Raw genomic sequence first — 21146 nt, 5'->3', positions numbered from 1 at the left:
GACTGTCACAAGTAGTAACAACATCCCGATGGGGTACAAACATTTTCTCAGAAATGGCTGCAACTTTATGGGCCTGCTTCTCCACTTCCTTCCCCTGGAGTAGAGGCTTAAGCTGTGCGGCGTGGCTGCGAAACGCGACCAGATTGGAGCGGCGGCGACCTATCCCCGCTTTGTACTGCAGCGAGGGAGCGACGGCACTCGGGGTCTGGCGTGGCAGATGGGGCCTGTGTTTGAAGGGTCTTCAACTGAAATCAGTTGAAATCAGACCTAACTGGCGATGTTAGTGAAATGTGAAAATGAGACCTGGCGTTTATATATTTGTTTTGATTTCAGTAATAAAAAGACACCTGGTCAAGGCAGTAGATGCTCGGACGTGTATCAACAATACAACAAACCCCTGCAGCGTAGCATTACATTACGTTAGTGGAGAAGTCAGGAGAACATTATTTCTAATCTAAAAGGGAAACACTCAGATCATCTAGCCCACAAACTGTATGGAAGATTTACATACAGACCACAGGAAATGTGTTCTTTATTCTATTGTTATATTACACAGAACCCTCCTGCACAGATTAAAACAGCAAGTAGCGTAGGTCCTACATAAACAATACTCTGTAAACCTGCCATGTTCAGGGTGGGGAGTTGGCACCTATAAAAATGAGGTGGAGACGATACACACATGTAGTTTCTCCACAATAATTCTTGACAAGCTGTGCAGATGTTTTCGTTAAACATTGAAAAAGGCAAAGATTTTACATGGAAATTAGGATGGTTTTGCCTTATCTGCAGAGAACATCCCGGGGCGTCCCAATCCATAGGAAAGGAGTGAAAAAAGCTCCAGAGATAAAACTTCTTTAAAAGCCTGATAAAATCAGTGACTCAAGTCTGACAGCCCCTCTCCTCAGCGTGGTGTTAATTTACCCTGGGAATGACTCGCAGGCCAGATCGGCTCCCTCCCCAGACAGCGGCTGAGCCACAGAAACAAAGCAGGACCACAGACACCACAGCTGACAGAGCACAGGTTTGCAATGGCATAAACTGGGGGGCAATTCTGCCGTTCATGCTACTTTTCAGGATCCTGAAGAAGGGATTGCTAGGGAGCCTAATGTAGGGTTACCATTCGTCCGGGTTTCCCCGGACATGTCCGGCTTTTCGCTCTTTAAATAGCCGTCCGGGGGGGGATTTCTAAAAATCTAAAAATGTCCGGGATTTGCCCCCGGTCGGCTATTTAAAGAGCAAAAAGCGGCTGACAGGGCGGCCGAGCGCCGCTCGCATTGGGGCCCCTTCCCGGCTCCCCCCATCCCCTGCAGCCTTAGCACGCCGCCCGGCAGCGCTGGGGGGCGGGGCTGTGCGCCTGTGAGGGAATGCGGCGGCGGGGCTGGCGACGGCGGCCAGAGCCCCTCCCCTGCTTCCCCCCCTTCTCCACACGGAGCCAGACACCTGCTCTAAGCTGAGCGGCACGGTAAGGGGGCCGGGGAGTTGGAGAAGGGGGGCAGTCAGGGGACAGGGAGCGGGGGAGGGGGGTTGGATGGGTCGGAGGTTCTGGGGGGGCTGTCAGGGGGGCAGGGGTGTGGAGAGGGGTTAGAACAGTCAGGGACAGGGAGCAGGGGGGGTTAGATGGGTCGGGGGTTCTGGGGGGCTGCCAGGGGGGCAGGGATGTGGAGAGGGGTCGAGGCAGGCAGGGAGCAGAGGGGGTTGGATGGGTCGGGAGTTTTGGGGCTCCTGTCAGGGGGCGGGGAGCAGTCTCGGGGGGCGCAGTTAGTGGCAGGGGTCCCAGGAGGGGGCAGTCAGGGGACAAGGAGCGGGGGGGATTGGGAGTTCTGAGGGGGGCAGTCAGGGGGTGGGAAGTGGGAGGGAGTGGATGGGGGCGGAGCTAGAGCGGGGCTCCCCCCCCCCCCAGTGTCCTCTTTTTTGATTGTGGAAATATGGTAACCTTAGCCTAATGCAAGGAAACCAGAGGGATGGATCATCCTGTCGCAGCATTTCAAACCGACAGCAGAGGCTGCGTTGTTACTGTGACAGTGGAGGAGCAGAAAATTGTCAGAATCAAAAACCAGGCTCCAAGCTGGCTTTTCACAGATTCATCGATTCCAAGCAGGGACCTTTATGCCCGTCTAGGCTGACCTCCTGCAGAACAACCTTCCCCAGTGATTCCTGCACCCAGCCCATAACTTGTGGTGGAGGTAGAGCCACCTGCCTGGACCCCTCTGCAAGCTAAGCGCTTTAGCAGGGTTGGAGTGATGACCACAAACAGGACCGGCTCCAGGGTTTTTGCCGCCCCAAGCGATCGGCAGCAGCTCCACCGCGCCGCTTTCTTCTTCGGCGGGAATTTGGCGGCAGGTGCTTCCCTCCGAGAGGGACCCGCTGCCAAACAGCCCGACGTGCCGCCCCTTCCCCTTGGCCGCCCCAAGCACCTGCTTGCTGGGCTGGTGCCTGGAGCCGGCCCTGACCACAAATACCAGCTCCCATTGCAAATGTACGAGAAGGCACAGGGCGTTGGTGTCTTAAGCTTATCACAGGGTGGAGGAAGAGTACAGAAACCCAACTGCCTGATGATGCCTCTGGCCTTGTATGCTTGGTTAGGATGATGCCGTGTAGCAGACTAAACATACCATGGCAGCTGCAGGTCTTGGCCCCCAGGCATCAGCAAAATGAGTGTGCCGCTGTCATACCTGCCGTACGTAAAATGTACTAGTTGGAGCCCCTGGGAAAGCATCACGCAGCCGTGTGTGTTTTGGCTACATGCTCAGTGAACATCTGCATGTAGCCTGCATGCAGTGGGGTGCGGTTAATACTGGAGGTGGCCTAGCTGCCAACTTGAATAAAAATTCTTCACTCCTTATACGACTGAAAATGAAACAACCTCTGAGTGTGTCTGGACAGCAATGAAAGACCAGGAACTGTAACTGGCAGGGAGAGGGGGGTGAATGAAGACTTTGGATTATTCACCCCAGCAAAGTATGGCCAACGGCGTTGTTTCCATTTGGGAATGCCTGGCCTCGCTGTGAGGCCCTCACACACACACCGCTGTCTCTGCAGCAACCTCTAGCTACAAACTAGTGGCAGGAGTTGGTGCAGTGGCTAAGAGGTGACACATTGTTTTTCTAGGGACACAAAAAGGCAATTTGAGATTTTGAAATATGGAAAATTCTTACGCTTCCTAAAACTCAATTGATTTTACTGATTCAATTCAAAATCAGCCAGATTTTGGCCTTAGGTCAAATTGTATGGAGCCTGGGGGCAAACTTGGGACAGTGGGTTGAAATGGGGCCTGGAAGAGAACTGCAATCTCAACTCCTGCGCTGCCCTGTCCTTGTCCGACCCACAAGGAGGCTCCAAACCAGATCAGGCTACTGCGTTTTAACCCGAGCGTGGCCAGCCCGAACGGTGGAGGGCAAAACGTTTTAAGCTGAGTTTGCAAACTATGGTCACTCCAATAGAATATTGCTTTCAAATGCTGCCTACACCTGGCTTGGTCACTCCCATGCTCCCCAGTTGTGCCATGCAATCGGCTAGTGCCACCCCCTTGCTAGTAGATTGCGGCGCAGGACTGGGGCCCCGACCCAGATCCTCCAGACTTCTCCCCACATCTCACTCCTCCCCTGGCTACCCCAGTCTGTTGTGCCTACGGGTCATCACACTGCCTCTCTGGCTGAGACAAAGCGATGATGGACCTGACTGCAGACTACATTACACCTGGGACGTTCTAGCTGTTCAAACAGCGGAAACAAAATATTTGCATTCATATTCTCTACCTCCTTCTTAGCCTAGCCCAGCACGTTATTAGCTCTTCAGAAAGCTGCTGTGCACATGGTCCCTTCTCCATGAGGCCTCGCTCTCTTGCTGCTCATTCAGCAGCTGTCAGTGTAAAATGTTTCCGTCCCATATGCGGGACAGACCTTGTATTTTTCTGCACAGAATTTCATCTACAACGTGTCACCCAGTTCCTGAATTCAGCTAGGTCCTCCTGGCCCTCCCCACAATCCCCATCCCACCAGTTCTTCTCCTGCTCTGACTGCTCTGGGCAAGTCCCACAAGTCTCTGGCCTCCCCCTTCACACTGTTTCTCTGTGTGTTCTTGGCCTTCCAATACCCTGTGAACACTGGTGCCTTTCCAGAACTGCCCATCTCCCGCGACCCATTCCCTGGCCTCAGCTGTCTCTCTGACGTCTCCTCCCAGATGCCTCACTGCAGGGGCGCTGGAATAATTTCTATAGTGGGGGTGCTGAGAGTCATTGAACCAAACTGGAAATCCTATATATAATGGAAACCACTTCAAGCCAGGGGGTGCGGCAGCACCCCCCCAGCACCTCTAGTGCCAGCACTTATGCCTCACTGTCCACTTAACTTCAACAGCCATAATAGAATGGATCACCCCTGCCAGCCGTCTCCACTCTCCTGTCTCTTCTACCCTTCGTATCTGTGAACCTATGAAGAATGCCACTTTCTCACTCAGGTGTGCTCTCGGTGTGCTCAGAAACAGGGCTGCTGACCTTGGTCACCAAAGCCAAGGTTTTATTGCTGTTTTACTCCTATAACCACTGCAGAGTCCACCCAGCTCAGAGAATCATAGACTTTAAGGTCAGAAGGGACCATTATGATTGTCTAGTCCGACCTCCTGCACAACGCAGGCCACAGAATCTCCCCCACCCACTCCTGTAACAAATCACTAACCTATGTCTGAGTTACTGAAGTCCTCAAATTGTGGTTTAAAGACCTCAAGGTGCAGAGAATCCTCCAGCAAGTGACTGGTACCCCACGCTGCAGAGGAAGGTGAAAACCCCCCAGGGCCTCTGCCAATCTGCCCTGGAGGAGAGAGGGAGGCGGATTCTGTTCTCACACAGCCGCAGGATTGCTGACTACGTCACTGCTGGGCTAGACTCTGCTCTGATTGCACCTAGGCACGTGGAGGGTGCAATGCGCCCAAGGGATCCTGACTGCTGGGGTGATGTGAGAGCCAGAAAGAACCCAGCCTGGCTCTCCGAGCACAGAGACTGCCTCCCTGGGAGGTAGAACACCCACATTTTGCCTTGTAAACTGAGCACTTTTGATCTAGTGTCACTGAGTCTACAGGCTGAAATTCCACAGTGCCACTTTACAGAACTGCACTTTGGGGGCCACTTGAAAGGGACCCCTCAGCAAAACACCTTCTGAAAGTCACCCCTTGCAGCCACCTGCCATTAACCCCTTCAGCCGGCTCTCAGTGAGGTCGAGGGGCAGGATTTCCTCTCCTGTTTATCCCTCACATTATACTCCTCTAGGAGCTGCATACGCTCTTCATGGCTGTTCTCAGTGATTTCCTGGGCACCCCTTCTCTGGCCCTGACGTGGGCTCTGGAGCAAGTGAAAGAGAGACAGCCAGGAGTGAAGGATGGGAGCAGAGGCACTGGCAGACTGGATCAGACCCGGGGGCTGGACATTTACTGACACAAGTTCAAACCCCTATAACTGACCGCACAGGGTTTGGCACAAATACAACTCCAGTTTTTCAATGAATTTCAGGTAAACGGGAGCAACTTTAGTACAGGTGAGTCCTCATGAAACAACCCTCCCCAGGTTCCACTCTGGTCAGAGTCACAGTTGTGGGGGATTGTGATTTAACAGTGAAAGCTCAGCTGGGGAGTTCTGTCTGTATCAAGGGATGGATCCCAGGACAGATTCCCTGGCTGCAGAGTGGGGGAATCTTCAATGTTCTGTTTGGAAATGACTTCTTGTTTTACTGTAATAAATTAGAATGCAATATAAAATAAGAAAAACACTCAAAACTGGAACAAAACATTTTGATTTTTTTCATGTTTCTGTTGACCTAAAATAATTTTTTCCCCCCAGAATTTTCATTCCACGGGAAATTTCACAATGTTTTGTTTTCATTCCAATTTGGAACAAACGCCAATTCCAAAATGTTGGACTGTCCCATGGAACAGAATTTCTGCGTCGCTAGCTCTCGTCATTACACCGCGCTGTGCGTTTCCATTTGTTTGACACTACAGGACCTGACATGAGTGAGATTCGAAGTGTTAATGTCTTTGTTTCTATCCCTGTCCCCAGCTTTGCCTCATTCCTCTGTATTGCTCTCAGCCCGGTGGGGAAGGCTGGCTGCTCCCAGGTGACCCCAGAGAGCAGTTTGCACGCATGGACCTCAAAAATGAGATTCTTCCCTATTTCTTTCACATGCTGAGGCTGGTTCTCTCCTGTTCTGCACCTTGTTTGGTCACTTACACCCTTGTGTGAGTGCAAAGGCAGTGAAAAATGCTACCACATCAGAACGGAAGCATTTGCCAGCCCTGTGCATAGGCGTCTGTGGGACACAAGAGACACAGGCAGTGGGGAAATCAGGCCCCCTATGCACACCCTCAGCAGGGTTACCACAGCACATGCTATGTAGCTAGATGGTGATGACAACGGACCATGGTAAATGCAGCCAGAAGGCCCTTGTGATCAGTGGTTTCCATAGCAATTGACACCTGATTGACCCCATCACTTGGAAAGCCTCTCCTCCCATCTCCCCTGCATTTCCTGACACTGGGAACCATCTGTCACCTGCAGACAGCTCCAGAGACATTGGGATGCAATAAACTTGTTTGCCCAGCCCGGCTCAGGTCACATTATGCAACCCCGCTGCCTCAAGAGGACTCCAAACACCCGGGATTTACAGATAAAATACAGCCAAGACTGCCTGGCGGGTACAACACACTCCCAAGCAAACTTTAACTTGAAAGGGTGAAAGGTGACTGGCAAGGCAGTGAGTATGAGTCACTCGCAAGGCACTTAATTAACTACGCCAAACTAATACTTGAACCAAGCCTTCGCATCACCACACTTCAGCAGAGCTAACTTTAATTTTCTACTCGTGGTTTAACAGGTTGGCTGCCCACTGCCCAAGAATAATCACTTACAAGTCAGAAGACTGGAATCCTGGTTACAGAATAAAATGACGGCAGTGGAATATTTGACTAGAATTGCTCTACAGTCATACGGCCTAACATTCGTATTTGTCAACATCAAACCGATTTTGCAACGGGACTTTGCTTCCAGTTACTCTACAGCTCCTGCGGATGGTGAATAAACTGAAGCATCCTTGGAGAAACGATTTGGTAATATTGTCAAAGGGTGACCATAGAGGTCGCTTCATTAAAAGTTTCTGCAATTCTAAGGGCTGCATAATCACACATACAATGCATCTCTCCTCCCACCGCATCATCTAGCTCCCTACGGAAAGGCCATTTCTGAGTGATTGATGATATGAAGCTGCCCAGTCTCAGGTTAATTTATTAGCCCTGACTGGCCACCCTTCCTCACATTGAGTAGCTCTCTACTGCATGAGTGGTCCCTTGGAAATCAATGCGGCATAAGGGAGGGAAAATCTGGCCTGTATGTCCGATAAGGAGGGAGGCGTATTGCACTCAGTGGATTTCTATAGGTCACAAGAGGCTGGGATGAATATAAGAAAAGGAAAATGTAAGTGAAAATCAAGAAGCAGTTCCTGATAGTGAGATCTGGGCCCTACGTCCTACCCGTGGGATTCTCTGTCTTTGCTAGTAGCCGGCAACACAAGTGAAACTGACAGCTGGTCTCAATGAGCACTGGATAATTCTGAAGTGCCTCTAGTGCTGGCTGCCGTTAAAAAACCCAGTGCTAGCAGAAGAACGGTATTCCTTGAGGAAAGGATTTTAAAGGGGTGAAGGTGTGCGGCGGCAGCGAAGGGAACGAAGGCGGGAGAGGAGCTGGGGCAACGGAGCAAGAGCCAAAAGGAAGAGACAGAAGAACATCATTTAAGACCTCAAAAGCTGCTGGATCCAAAATGTGCCGGCCGGCTTCTCTCCTGTTGGCACAGAACGATGTTCCTGAAATTGACCTGTAAAACGCGCCTGTCCTTTAGGGAAGGGGAATTTCACCACAACAGCGAAACACCGCCCAACACGCGTAACATCCCCAGCTTGGTACGCCCAGCGCTCTCCGCCAGCAGGGGACATTCCATGCCCGGGGATTAGTCCTGACATAAATACTCGCTCCATTAACGGAGTTGCTCTCCGTTTGGTTTAGATTACCAGGGGCTGTTTAAGCATGTTGCAAACCCACTGACATAAACAAGACCGTCTTCGCTGGGGCCCAACTGGGATTTGCAGCTTAGTGTTGCCTGGTTGCCGGCCCCAGGACTCATCCCCGCCACGCAGGGCCTGGTGCTCTCCTGCGTTTAGAACAAGTTCAAAGCCACGTGGCCCAGAGGGGGGCTGCAAAAACGGAGGAGGAAGGTTTCTGCCCTGGCATGAGGCAGTGCGGGAGAGCGGGAGCAGTGCTGCTGTAGGCTTTGCCACATTGCTCCCCCTGTTCCCACCCAACACAGCTGTGTGACCCGATGCAGGATGCAGCCCTGCTCCCAAGGCGCCCTGCTCCCTGCGCGCCGGCATCATGCAGCCATTTGAGGGGGATGTTTGCTGACTGCCCGGACGGGAGAGGCTGACTGTTCTAGCAGCACTACCTGGGGGAAGGGACGCAGCCATCCGCAAGCAGAGGGCAAGAGAGATTTCATCCTGGGCTGGGCTGACTGCTCTGCTGATGCCATCCACTCAGGCCACATGGGCGCACCAGGCCCACCATGATAAAGGCCCAGCTGGGGGGAGCATGACAGGGTGCCCCCCTCCTCCCAGAGAGGCAGGCCCAGCAGCACAGGGCCCTTCCTCCCCACCAGGAGGGACAGTAGGGGCTTCCCCTCCCCTTCTGAGAGGCAGGGGTGACAGCTGGTGTGCCCCCAGCATTTACGCCAACAGGGTGTCTCTGCTTGGGAGGGGCATCTGGGCCCACTGCGCTGTTGCTCCTCCAACAGCACAGAGCCCCCTGCTTGGCTGGCAGGTCCCCCAGAGCAGAGGGGCTTGGAATTAACTCCCCAGCGAGATGCGTGGGGCAGCTCCCCCCCACTCAGAGCAATGGGCTCAGGCTCTCTGCACACTCAGGCAGCGTCACTATATCAGTTACACTCCAGGCAGCTCCTCCCCCCTCAGAGCAATGGGCTCAGGCTCTCTGCAGACTCAAGCACATTTTAAAGCTTTTCTTCACCGCTGTGAGCTAGACACACATTTCTTTTACAACACAAGCTGAGATTCCCATGCAATCCTGTGACTCCAGGGGGTGGAGCCCTAGGCTTGGGTCTATATTGTCTGGGCCTTCATCCGGCCCTGCCTACAACAGCTCAGCATGAAGCCTATCGGCACTGCAGAATAAAGCAAACAGAAGACCTGTCATGAAATCCCAGAGACCCTGGCAAACAGCAGCAGGGGAGAGGAGGAGGGGAGAGAAGCAAGAGGCCGAGCACTCAGGCAGGAGATCACTATGGAGGTGAAGTGGGAGCCCAGGGCCAGGATAAGGGCAGACAACTGAGGCAGCATTACCACTGGGTTATTTCAGGTCTCTGAGTATTCTCTAGGGCACTTAAGCAGTAATGGAAACTGGCTATTTGGGAAACAGCCTAAAAGCCAGACAGTTTCTAAGAGGGGAAGGATAGCCCAGTGGTTGGGGCGCTAGCCGGGGACTCATAGACCTGCGTTCAGTTCCAGCTCCGCCACAGACTCCCTGCATGACCTTGGCCAAGTCACTCAGCCTCAGTTCCCATGTGTACAATGGCAGGACCAGCCCTGTCCTACCTCCCAGAGTGCGAGGGTAGAGCTGGGGAGGGGCTCAGCTGGCACAGGGATGGGCTCCGTGGACGTACATTATTAGATTGACACTAGGAATTATTGCCAGAAAATCCTGGAATATTTTCAGCTGCCTCTCGACTCAGGATTCCTGAACAGCGATCGCTGGCCTCCCCCATGGCCAGACTCAACCACTCCTCCACGTGCATTCAAGGGCCAACACACTCTCTCTACTCCTGGGGTGAGTGTGGGGGTCCCCCACTCCTGTCTGGAACCCCCGCAGGCCTGAGGCTGTGCGGGGAGCAGCCAGGCCTGACAAACCCCTTGGCCAGACTTGGGGAAAGTGAACTTCAGCCACCTTAGAGTGGGCAGGTGTCTGGTTTTCGATCAGAAGGCCTGGTCAAAAAGGGGCCCTGGCGGCTCCGGTCAGCACCGCCGACTAGGCCATTAAAAGTCTGGTCAGTGGTGCTGTGGGTCTAAGGCACGCTCGTCCCTACCTGTCTTGTTACCGCGCTGCGGCCCAGAAGCGGCCAGCAAGTCCGGCTCCTAGGCTGGGGGGAAGGCACAGGGCTCCGCATGCTGCCCCCACCCCGAGCACCGGCTCCACACTCCCATTGGCCGGGAACCTGGGAGTCTGCCTTAGCCCCACTGCACTGCTGACCAGGAGCTGCCCGAGAGCGCCCCAACCCCCTACCCCAGCCCTGAGCCCCCCCAACCCAGAGCCCCCTCCTGCACCCCAAGCCCCTCCTCCTCGGCCCCACTCCAGAGCTTGCACCCCCAGCCAGAACCCTCACCCCCCCTGCACCAGCCCTGATCCCCCTCCCACCCTCTGAACCCCTTGATCCCAGCCCAGAGCACCCTCCTGAACCCCAAATCCCTCATCCTCAGACCCACCCCCGAGCCCGCACCCCCCACCCTGCACTCCAACCCCCTGCCCCAGCCCAGAGTCCCCCCAACCCGGAGCCCCCTCCTGCACCCCAAGCCCCTCATCCCCAGACCCACCCCAGAGCCCGCACCCCCCAACTCCAACCTCCTGCCCCAGCACAGAGCCTCCTCCCACACTCCTAACCCCTCATTTCTGGCCCACGCCAGAACCTGCACCCCCAGCCTGTACCTTCTCCAACACCCCAATCCCCTGCCTCTGCCCAAAGCCACCTCCCATACTCTGAACCCCTCGACTCCACCCCCCAGCCCAGAGCCCCCTCTTGCACCCCAAACCCCTCATCCCTGGCCCCACCCCAGAGCCCTCACCCCCTCCCGCATCCCAACCCCCTGCCTCAGCCTGGAGCCCCCTCCTGCACCCTGAACCCCTCATTTCTGGTCCCACCCCTGAGCCCGCACCCCCTCCCGCACCCCAACCCCCTGAGCCAGCCCGGTGAAAATGAGCAAGTGAGTGAGGGTAAGGAGAGCGAGCAATGGGGGTGGGGGAGTGGACTGAGCAGAGGCGGGGCCTCGGAGAAGGAGCAGGGCATGGGCGGGGCCTCACATGAGGGGCGGGACAGGGGTGTTCGGTTTTGTGGGAGTAGAAAGTTGGCAACCCTAAGCCACCCGCCAGCCCAGCAACTCCCCTGCAGAGGGGCACTCGCTCCTGGCAGCAGAGTGCGTGGGAAGGCACCTGGGGAAATCAGTGCACGCAGCAGGCACTGAGAGGGACGGCGGAGAAATGGCACCTTCCCCCTCAGCAGGGCTGCCTCCCGCTGGGAATTCCCCCCCAGAGCTGCCGGTCCCGCTCTTTACTTCTGGGAACTCAAGGGCTGCACCCTGGGAAAGCGCTGCGTCCTCGCCCCTCTCACCCCCCAGCCACAGCCTTGTTAATCAAGAGCCATGTGCCGCCTTGTACTGCGCCCACCGTTAGTGCAAAGCCAGTTAGTGGGGCAGCAGGGGATGGAGAGCGAGAATGTCTCTCCTTCGAGCTCTCGCCCACCTGCTCTGCACGCTGCACCCTGAACGTCGAATGCAGAGAAGAGATTCCAGCGGGAGTCTTCCCAGCTCCTGCCCACGAAGGATCAGGGATTTGGGGCTGAGGATCTGGCTGGGGGGAGGCAGGTGTTGGGGTTTCCAAAGCCACCCCACTACCAAATAAGGCATCTGCCAAGATCCAGGCCGTTCTCAGGCTACAGTTCGACATTCTCCTTTAGAAAAGCCAGAAGATCTGAGTGCCCCATTCCCTCCCACCCGCGCCGCGATCTCCACCAATGTGCCATCTCAGCCTCAGACACATGGGCGTCCGGAAGAGCCAGTGTCCCGAAGTGCTAGTCAGGCGTAGGAAACAGAGCCAGCACCTCCCATCAGCAAACACGGTCCCTTGCTATTAGCACAGACTTGTCAGGTGAGGCCTCTCGCCATGCTCCCACCGTGTGACAGCGCCTGCCAGGAGAGGCTTGCCGAGCCCCTGCTGACCCCGCCGACCCGAGAAGGCTGCTGGAGAATCGTACAGGATTTCGTGTGCCAGTCCTGCAGCTGATCACTCGGGCCCACCCTGGCCCTCACGCACACCAAAGGCCATGCAGCTGAGCACGGGAGGGCGGGCCGAGGCCTGGGCAGATCCGGTTGCAGGGACAGGGCTGACGGTGTGCCGGGTTCCATGACACCGGCGCTGGAGATGGGGATGTAGGCATTGTCTGGGACATGCTGCCTGGATGTAACCCCACAGGATGGTAACAGTGACGAACACAGCCCTTTTACTAACAGCTGTGAGCAGCTTGCCATACGCAGCATCCAGTCCCCCTAGCCCGAGCGCGAGGCTCCGTGGGGCTCAGAGGGAGGGGGCTCAGGCCCATGCGGTATTAGCAAGCTAGTTCCGTGGGATACAAAGCCAAAGAAAGGGGTCTGGGTTCCTGTCTGTGTGGTGCTCAGAGCCTGCCCTTGGGGGTCTGGCGAGGTGAAGGGGTTTGCTTCTAGCCCTTAGTCTAGCTGTGGTGGCACCCACTAATTATCTGCCTGGTTTGCACGGTATGAAAACAGCTGAGGGAAGAACGAGGCCGGTGCTGGAAGCCAGCACACAGATGCAGATGGCTCCCAAAAGGGGAGATGTGTATGTTGCGGGGTGATACCAGCAAGGCTGAAATACGGTGCAAAGGCCACTCAGTGCCTGGCCCTCAAAGGTAAGACAGCCAATTTCCAAGCCTGGAGCCTAGAGTAAACGAGAGAAACCCAGCGTGCTCACCACCATCCTCCACACACCCAGCAGAACCACCGCCCTTCTCCTGACTGTCCCCAAATGGGCCCGGGCTGGAAGGAAGTTCCCTGCCGTGTCAGAGGGCCCCACCTCTGTCTCTTCCCTACAAAGAGTTATAGAGATTCATCAGGAGCATTCCACACTTGGTAACGTGCACTAAGGAACAATGCAGCCAAACGGTCATGCGCTCTTTACATAACATGGTCTGCACTCTGCATAGCACACTGGCACCATTCCAAACACAATGATTTCCCCCTCCGTCTTCTGCTGGACATGACGCCAACGTTTTGGGCCTGCTCCGCCTCCTACTCAATGTTTTGCTTGTTGACTTTACTGGAAGCAGGGTTAAGCTCTCAGTGAGTAAAAAACAATCTATATCCCATTTAAATACAATGAAAGCCAGGTATAGCTACAACCTGCCTTCTGTGCTGAGAAGATACACAATGGAGTGATGCAATCCAGAGAAAAGTACTTTGTCACAGCCTTACAACGTTCCACTTGCCCGCTCACCTGGGAAGAGTACTGGTTTGATGGACAAAAATAAATAATTATTTGTTATCATTATTATCTATGCAAAGAGCGGGCAAGTAGTTTAGTACCGGGTACATTTTCAAGCCAGTTTTACAAGCCGTGTCAGAAATAATGCAATTTGTCCATTTAACCGATGTTTGTATTCTGTGGTGACGTTCAGCTGAAGAAGGAACAACATGAGCCAATGGCTGGAAGTTGAACCTAGACAAATTCAGACTGAAAACTAAGCATACATTTTTAAGGGTAAGGGTTTTAACCTTTGGGACAATTTACCATGGTGGATTCTCCATCATGGACAATTTTCAAATCAAGATGGGATGTTTTTCTAAAAGCTCTGCTCTGGGCAGTTCTCTGGCCTGTGGTATGCAGGTCAGACTAGATCATCACAGTGGTCCCTTCTGGCCTTGGAATCTATGATCTGTCCAATGAGATATGATACGTCCTCCCTCTGCTAACAGGCTGGGAGGAGCTCATATTTGGCTGTTATTATATTCAGAATACCTAGATCAGCGGTTCTCAAACTGTGGGTCGGAACCCCAAAGTGGGTCGCAACCTCATTTTAATGGGGTCACCAGGGCTGGCGTTAGACTTGCTGGGTCCCAGGGCCAAAGCCCGAGCCCAAGCCCCAAACCCTCAGGTTTCAGCCTGGATGGCAGGGCTCAAGTTACAGGCCCCCACATCTGGTGCTGAGCCCTTGGGCTTGAGTTTCCCCTCACCCCCCCCTCCCCCCGGGGGGGCAGCCAGGCTGGAGTGGGCTCAGGCTTTGGTCCCCACTCCTGGGGTCATGTAGTAATTTTTGTTGTCAGAAGGGGGGTGCAGTGCCATGAAGTTTGAGAACCCCTGACCTAGATTATCCTGACTTCCAGTCACAGGTAAAACCCGAAAGCTTATTGGACATCTAGAAAATATTCTCTTTCCAGTGACATACAAACAGTCTGAATTTCACCTTCCATCAGTCTAGGAGCAGTTTGAGAATCTCCCCATTATACGATGAAGTTTAATATGTAAGTATTTTGCTAAGATTGTATCTGAACCAGATACACACAAACAGTATGTGGGGGGTGCGCACATGCATGCTTACACACATGTATGTCATTAACTCAGTGAGCCAGTCCCAAAAGAAACCTAGGTATTTTCCTTTAAGTGGGTGAGCCCAACCCAGGGATGGGAGGCCCCGTCCCAAGCAGGGCCGCACAGAGGGGCGGGCAAGTGGGGCAATTTGCCCCAGGTCCCGGGCCCTACAGGGGCCCCCACGAGAATATAGTATTCTATATAATTGCAACTTTTTTTTATGGAAGGGGCCCCCCGAAATTGCTTTGCCCCAGGCCCCCTGAATCCTCTGGGCGGCCCTGGTCCCAAGCACAATGACAAAGTAAGTACTTCAATACTTTGCAGAAAGCCGCAGCCCTCCAGACTGGCAAACCTTCTCTATGATCCCCCTCCTGCAGAGCTGGGGGAAGTACCACTCACTGCAGGCAGCCCAGAGCTGCCCGCCCCGCACAGCTGCTACCTGAAGGACAGGTCCTGAGATTTAAACCACTCCAAATAGTTATACTCCTATTAGGGTGACCAGATAGCAAGTGTGAAAAATCGGGACAGAGGCAGGGTAATAGGCACCTGTATAAGACAAAGCCCCGAATATCAGGACTGTCCCTATAAAATCAGGACATCTGGTCACCCTAACTCCTATGTGCTATAAAATATCACGCGCCATGTGGGTGGACGTGCGGAATACATTAATGGGCACTTGTTCAGGAAAACCTAGCAGTTCACCGGACAGGAGAATTACTTCATTATCTGAAACTCCTATAAACACACCATTGCACTCCTTTCACTGTATTTGTAGACGAACTGTACGTAGACAGAATATTTACCGAATGGTGGCGAGAAAAGAGACAGGAGAGATTTGACTGGCCACCAGGAATCCCACCCTACACAGATCTCTCTGGGTCACTGCACTACACCATCCCCAAGGTAAGAAGTCACAGAAGTTTGTTCTATTGACTGGGAGCTACTGATTGCCTGCTCACATCTCCCTCTGTGGGTCTGTGGGAGGCAAGCCGCAAAGATGAAATTTCTTTCTTAACTGGACAGAAAGGTAGGTAGATGCCACAAGAGCCTACCCCGGAGAAGTGTCTTTCACACCAGCAGAACAGTATGGTCCCCAGGGGAACAGTTATCTTTGTACAGTATGTTTTCCAAAAAGGACAGTGTTTAGAGAGCAGGAGGAAAGCGTAACAATGGAGCAGTACCAGCAGATGAGATGGTTTGCTGGGCTTAAAAATGAGCTGGGGCCCATGAGTCTGACCTGGCTGGCTCTTAGAACACAGCCTAAAACAAATGAAGCTGAGAGTTACTAAAAGTCACGAAAAGTGTCCAAGCGCTAGGAGCCAGGTGTTCTTTGCGAGACGCCTCTCCTCTCCTCTCCTCTCCGGAGTGCAAGCCACCCCCCTGGCCTTGTGCCTCAGCACTCGAGACTTGCATGCAGACCTGTGCAACCGCACTGCCCTGGCAACGCTCACCAGCACCGTGACTCTGCCCCGGCTCACCCCTGCCATATGGTACTTGATGGAATGTGCATATTAACCCTCCTCCCGCCCGCTGCTCTCCGTGCTGCCCTGGTATCCCCCAGCCAGGCAGGGTCTGGGGAGCGCCAGCCGGGCACGCAGCCCCCAGCAGTGCCCGGGCCGGTGGCGGGGCGGGGGGCTCAGCCGGGCACCCAGCCCCCAGCAGTGCCCGGGCCGGTGGCGGGCCGGGGGGCTCCATGGCCCCGCGAGTGCGGGCGGCTGCCCCGGGCCGGGCGGCGGGGGCTGCGGTGAGTCTCTGGGGCCGGGCTCTGTCCCCGCAGCGGCGAGGGGCGGTTCCCGGCCGGCGCGGAGCGAACACCTGAGCGATCCCCGCCAGCCCGCTGCACTGCCCGGGCTGGGCGGCCATGGAGCCCGGGGCGGCCCGGGGCACACCGGTCAGGGGGAGAGCGAGATCGGGCTCCAGGGTCCTGGGACCCGGCCGCTCCCTTCGGGAACTTCCCACCCCCTGTCCTGCTCCCCCCCGGGCCGCCCCGCTCCCCTCCGGGCACCTCTCCCCTGCCCCGCTCCCCCTGTCCCCTCTGCCCCGCTCCCCTCCGGGCTCCGCTCCCCTGTCCCCACTCCTCCCTGCCTCCCTTACCCTCCTGCCTGCTCCCCCCGACCCCTCTACCCCGCTCCCCTCCGGGCCACCCCGCTCCCCCTTCCCCTCGGGGCTCCGCTCCCCTCCGGGTCCCCCTATCCCGCTCCCCCCGGCCCCTTCTTACCTTCCTGCCCGCTCCCCTTCGGCTCCTCCTACCCCGCTTCCCCTCCGCCCCCCAACCTCCCTGTCCTGCTCCCCCCGGGGTCCCACTACCCCCTTCGCCCCGCTCCCCGGCACCGCGCCGCCCCGAGCCCGGCAGGTACCTCCTCCTCGGGCAGGCTGGGCTCGGCCGGGCTGCTCTCCTTGTCGGCGGGGAGGCTGTTCATGGTGCCGTCCCGGGGCGCACGGAGCCGGCTGCGGAGAGGCTGGTCCCTGCCGCTGGCAGCAGCATGAGGAGCTGGCGGCGCTGCACTGAGCCCCCGGCAGCCCGGCCCGGCAGGGAGCTGCGGCGCGGGGGGAGGGACGGGGGGCGGGGGAGCCTGTGCTGCCGCCGCTGGGCCAGGGGTGCCCGGTCCGTGCGCCCTACGCGCTCCGGGCAGCTCCCTCCGGGGCACCCCGGGGGTGGGGGGCGGGGGCAGGGCAGACAGGGGAAGTTGGGCGGCATGAGGGTCAGAGAGGGAGGGGGAGCCGGGCTGGGTGTGGGGAAATCCCTAAACTCCCTGTCCCCAAGACACGGTCTCAGCACCAGCTCCCTCCCACGAGCACCCTGTGGTGTTTAGGAGCCATCTCTGACAATGGCTCAGCCCTAGCTGGGGGTTCACCGTTTCCAGGCTTCCCAGAAAGCCAAGGCCTAGAAACGTGGCTTTTACCATGAACGCTGAGCTTGTCCTTTACCTGATGGGTTCTGGCAGGAAGGGGGTCCCATGGCTGTGGGCTTGCCAGAGTCTCAGACCAGCCAGCTGGACTTCCGCTGGGACACTTTGTACCTCCTTTGTGTTAGCACCTGCTTCTCCCGCTCCCCCTCGCATGGGACTCGGAGGGCCGCACAGAGCACTGGGGTTGGAATTCAGACCCTAATCCTGCTCCTTTTTTGGCATCAACAGCCAAACTGGCATCATCCCCTGGGGCCCTGGCAGTCAGGGCCGGCTCCACGCACCAGCCCAGCAAGCAGCTGCTTGGGGTGGCCAACGGTGAGGGGCGGCACGTCGGGCTCTTCGGGGGCAATACGGCGGCAGGTCCCTCACTCCCTCTCGGAGCGAAGGACCCGCCGCTGAATTGCCGCCGAATACTGAAGCGGGGGTGGTAGAACTGCAGATTACGGCTTTTTTCTTTTTGCTGCTTGGGGCTGCAAAAATCCTGGAGCCGGCCCTGCTGGCAGTGCAAACTCCCAGGGCTAGCACCACCCCTTTATATTTCTAAGGCACCATGCACTCACCCCATGGCACTGCACAAAGGGACTCTACAATGGCTGGAGTGCCACTCAGCTGGGGTGGGTTGGGGGATGCCTTGCCAAGCGCGAATCACTGCAATCCAACAGGCAGGATGAGACCCATTCAGGCTAGGAAAAGGGTGCAGATTTTTTTAACAGTGAGATTAATTAACCATTGGAACAATTTAGCTAGGGTCATGGTGGATTCTCCATCACGTGGGGTCTTTAAATCCTGTCTGGGGAGGGATGGGGGGGGGGGTGTCTCGTTCTAACAGACACAGTCTAGTCAACCACCAGTTGCTGGCCAGGATGCAGGAATCCCTGAGTGAGATTTTGTGGCCTGCAAAATGCAGGTCAGACTAGATGATCACGGTGGTTCCTTTTGCCCTTACCCCCTGGGAATCTCTGAAATCAGAGTGGGAAAAGGCAACGGCCCACGAGGGCTCCCTCCAGTAGCGGGTACCCAGAGAACTTGTGGATTACATTAAGGAGGAACATAACATGGAATATACATCGCGAGTGGGAGATGAGTAAACGAGCATCCTCTGGAATCAGCCTCCCTCACCAAGGGCGCTTTCAAATTGGCATCTCTTCGCATTTCCTGGTGCCGGCTTGGGCTCGGATCCATCCGCACTGAGCCCCACTGAAGCAGTGCACTCCCACGGCAACTGGCTCTGCCTGCACAGGTCCCTACTCCCCCCATACGATTTACACCCCCGGACCTTGCCCACTGCCAGCCCCCCGCCCTCATCTCGCCCCACTGAGCGCAGTCTGAGCCCAGAGAGGAGTGGCCGTGCTGCAGGCAGGGCAGGGGAGAGACCGGACTGTCCCTCCGCACACCAAACCCCTGACAGAGTGCAAGCGAGAGATCCCCTCGGTTGTCAGGGGCCAGAAGAGGCACCTTATTGAAACGCAGCCTGCCCCTGTGAGGGAGAGCGAGGTCACACTGCGCAATCCCCTGTCACTGGGACAGGAACGGACAGGAATAACAAAGGGACCCACGGGCTCCCCCCCTACATGCTCCCTTCCCTGGACGGTTCCTACCCACTCTGACAGACCCCCCTCCCGCCCCAGGGCCCAGCTTCCCCAGCACCCTGGCAGCACTTGCATAGCTCGCCAGGCCCCCACAGCCCCATTGCGCTGAGCAGAGTATATACAGGGAAGCAGACGCTGTGCGTGTCCATGGGCCAGAGCCCCTTGCAGGAGATGCTTGGAGGAGGGTCCTTCCCCGACCTGTGGGAGTTGCTTCATTCCCTTAGAGGTAACTGTTGGGTGCGGCCTGCACTGGGCCCCAATAACACGCTGCTCCATGTTATCCCTGGGTTTGTGTGTAACCACTTCTGGGGCCACGTCTATGATTGCTACCCTGGACAAACGGATGAATGAAGAATTCGCATCCCATCCAAAATATTTCCCCAGGCCTAGTTCAACTTCAGGCCAAAGCACGTGGCAGGGTGCTGCTGTACTGCAGTGGGAAGTTTTTGTAATATTGTTAGTATCAGAGGGGTAGCCGTGTTAGTCTGGATCTGTAAAAGCAGCAAAGAGTCCTGTGGCACCTTACAGACTAACAGACGTAGTGGAGCATGAGCTTCGTGGGTGAATACCCACTTCGTCAGACGCCATATTGTTATGAATGATACGCTTGGCCATGACTTACTTGACCAGGAGTTGCTACCCAGTGGGTATCGAAGGGTTAAGCAGCTGCAGTGGGGCAGAGCCGGAGACATGAGGTGTGTGTCTCCCCTCCCAGTATGGTCAGAGATGGGATGAATGGGTGGATTGTTAGAGCACTGGCTGAAAGGACCCCTATCAATGAAGGATCTGCAAAGACAATGGGAATACCATGGCTGGGACATTCGCACCTAGCAACCAACCCAGCTGAAGGAGGTTTTCCCCCCACCTGGCTGCAGGGAAGCAGAGCAAAGGCCCTGAGCTGGAGAACAAAGGGGGCAGCTGGCTGGATTAAGAGCTGGCCTTTGGATAGACACAGCAGCTCTCACCTGGGACCGAGAGACAAAGGGACAGAGCCAGTATGGACTATGCTGTACCTTGTTTCTCTGTGCTAACCAGGACATCCCGATGCTGTGTTCCAACTGGCTAATCCATCCAGGCTGCCTGGGGTTACTGCAAATGCTTTGTAGAGTCCAAGGCCAGAAGGGATCAGTGTGATCATCTAGATTGGTGGTTTTCAAACTTTTTTTCTGGTGACCCAGTTGAAGAAAATTTTTGATGCCTGCAACCCAATGGAGCAGAGGATGAGGGGTTTGGGAGGGGCTCAGGGTTGGGGTGCGGGGGTGAGGGCTGGGAATGAGGGGTTCAGGGTGTGAGAGGGGGTTCTGGGATGGCGGTGCAGGCTCTGGGGTGGGCCAGGGATGCAGGGTTTGGGGTGCAGGAATAGGCTCCAGATTTGTGGGGGCTCAGGGCTGGGGCAGGGATTGGGGTGCAGGGTTGGGTAGCAGACTTACCTCCGGCAGCTCCATGTCAGCGGCGCAGCAGGGGTGCTAAGGCAGGCTTCCCGCCTGTCCTGGCACCGTGGACCGCGCTGCACCCTGGAAGCAGGCAGCAGCAGGTCCGGCTCCTAGGTGGAAGTGCGCAAACAGCTCCGTGCAGCTCTCGCCCACAGGCACCGCCTCTTCCCCCCAGCTCCCATTGGCCGAGAACCAGCCAATGGGAGTGCGGAGCTGGTGCTCAGGACGGGGGCAGCGCGTGGAGCCCCATGCCTCCCGCCCTGCCTAGAAGTCAGACCTGCTGCTGGCCGCATCCGGGGCGCAGCGCGGTGTCAGAACAGGTAGGGACTAGCCTGCCTTAGCTGGGCAGCGCCGCCGCTAGGACTTTTTAACGGCCCGGTCCTGACCAGAGCCAGCGCGACCCAGTCCCTTCCATTCTGTGACCCAGTTCTGAGTCGTGACCCATGGTTTGAAAACCACTAATCTAGTCTGACCTCCTGTCTGCATCGGACCAGAGACCTTCCCCACTTGCTGAGATGCAATGATCCCTAAAGCGGGGAAAGGCGTCTCTCTCAGTTGGACTCACTGAGCAGATCTCATGGTGAGCAACAGGAAAGATGGAGCCCAGAAGCTGTCTAAGAAGTTTTGAGGCCACGTGGCCTACCCTAAAGAAAGCGTGGGACTCCTAGGGGTCTGGCACAACAAGGGTCTGTTGTCTGTTTAAAAGCTGGAGCGTAGCTCCAGGGCCGGCTTTAAGCCGATTCCCCGGAATGGGGCCCCGTGCCTAAGAGGGCCCCGCAACGTCTGGGGCTGCCGGCGGAGCGGGTAA

General features: G+C 56.1%; 1 protein-coding gene across 2 annotated transcripts in view; it reads right to left on the bottom strand.

The window, feature by feature from the left end:
* The window catches only part of RBPMS (RNA binding protein, mRNA processing factor), a 120888-nt gene extending 103998 nt beyond the window's left edge, over positions 1-16890 (bottom strand). For both annotated transcript variants that reach the window (XM_024205153.1, XM_024205152.1), the window contains exon 1: positions 16765-16890. In XM_024205153.1, coding sequence (XP_024060921.1) covers positions 16765-16827 — 63 coding nt within the window. In that variant the 5' untranslated portion in view covers positions 16828-16890. The remainder of the gene's footprint in view (positions 1-16764) is intronic.
* Positions 16891-21146: the final 4256 nt, after the last annotated feature.

Source organism: Terrapene carolina, unplaced genomic scaffold (genome assembly GCF_002925995.2).
Source record: "Terrapene carolina triunguis isolate 2854851 unplaced genomic scaffold, T_m_triunguis-2.0 Scaffold136, whole genome shotgun sequence".
Lineage (NCBI taxonomy): Eukaryota > Metazoa > Chordata > Testudines > Emydidae > Terrapene > Terrapene triunguis.
Note: the sequence above shows the minus strand (reverse complement) of the source record. Positions and strands in the feature narration are given on the sequence as shown.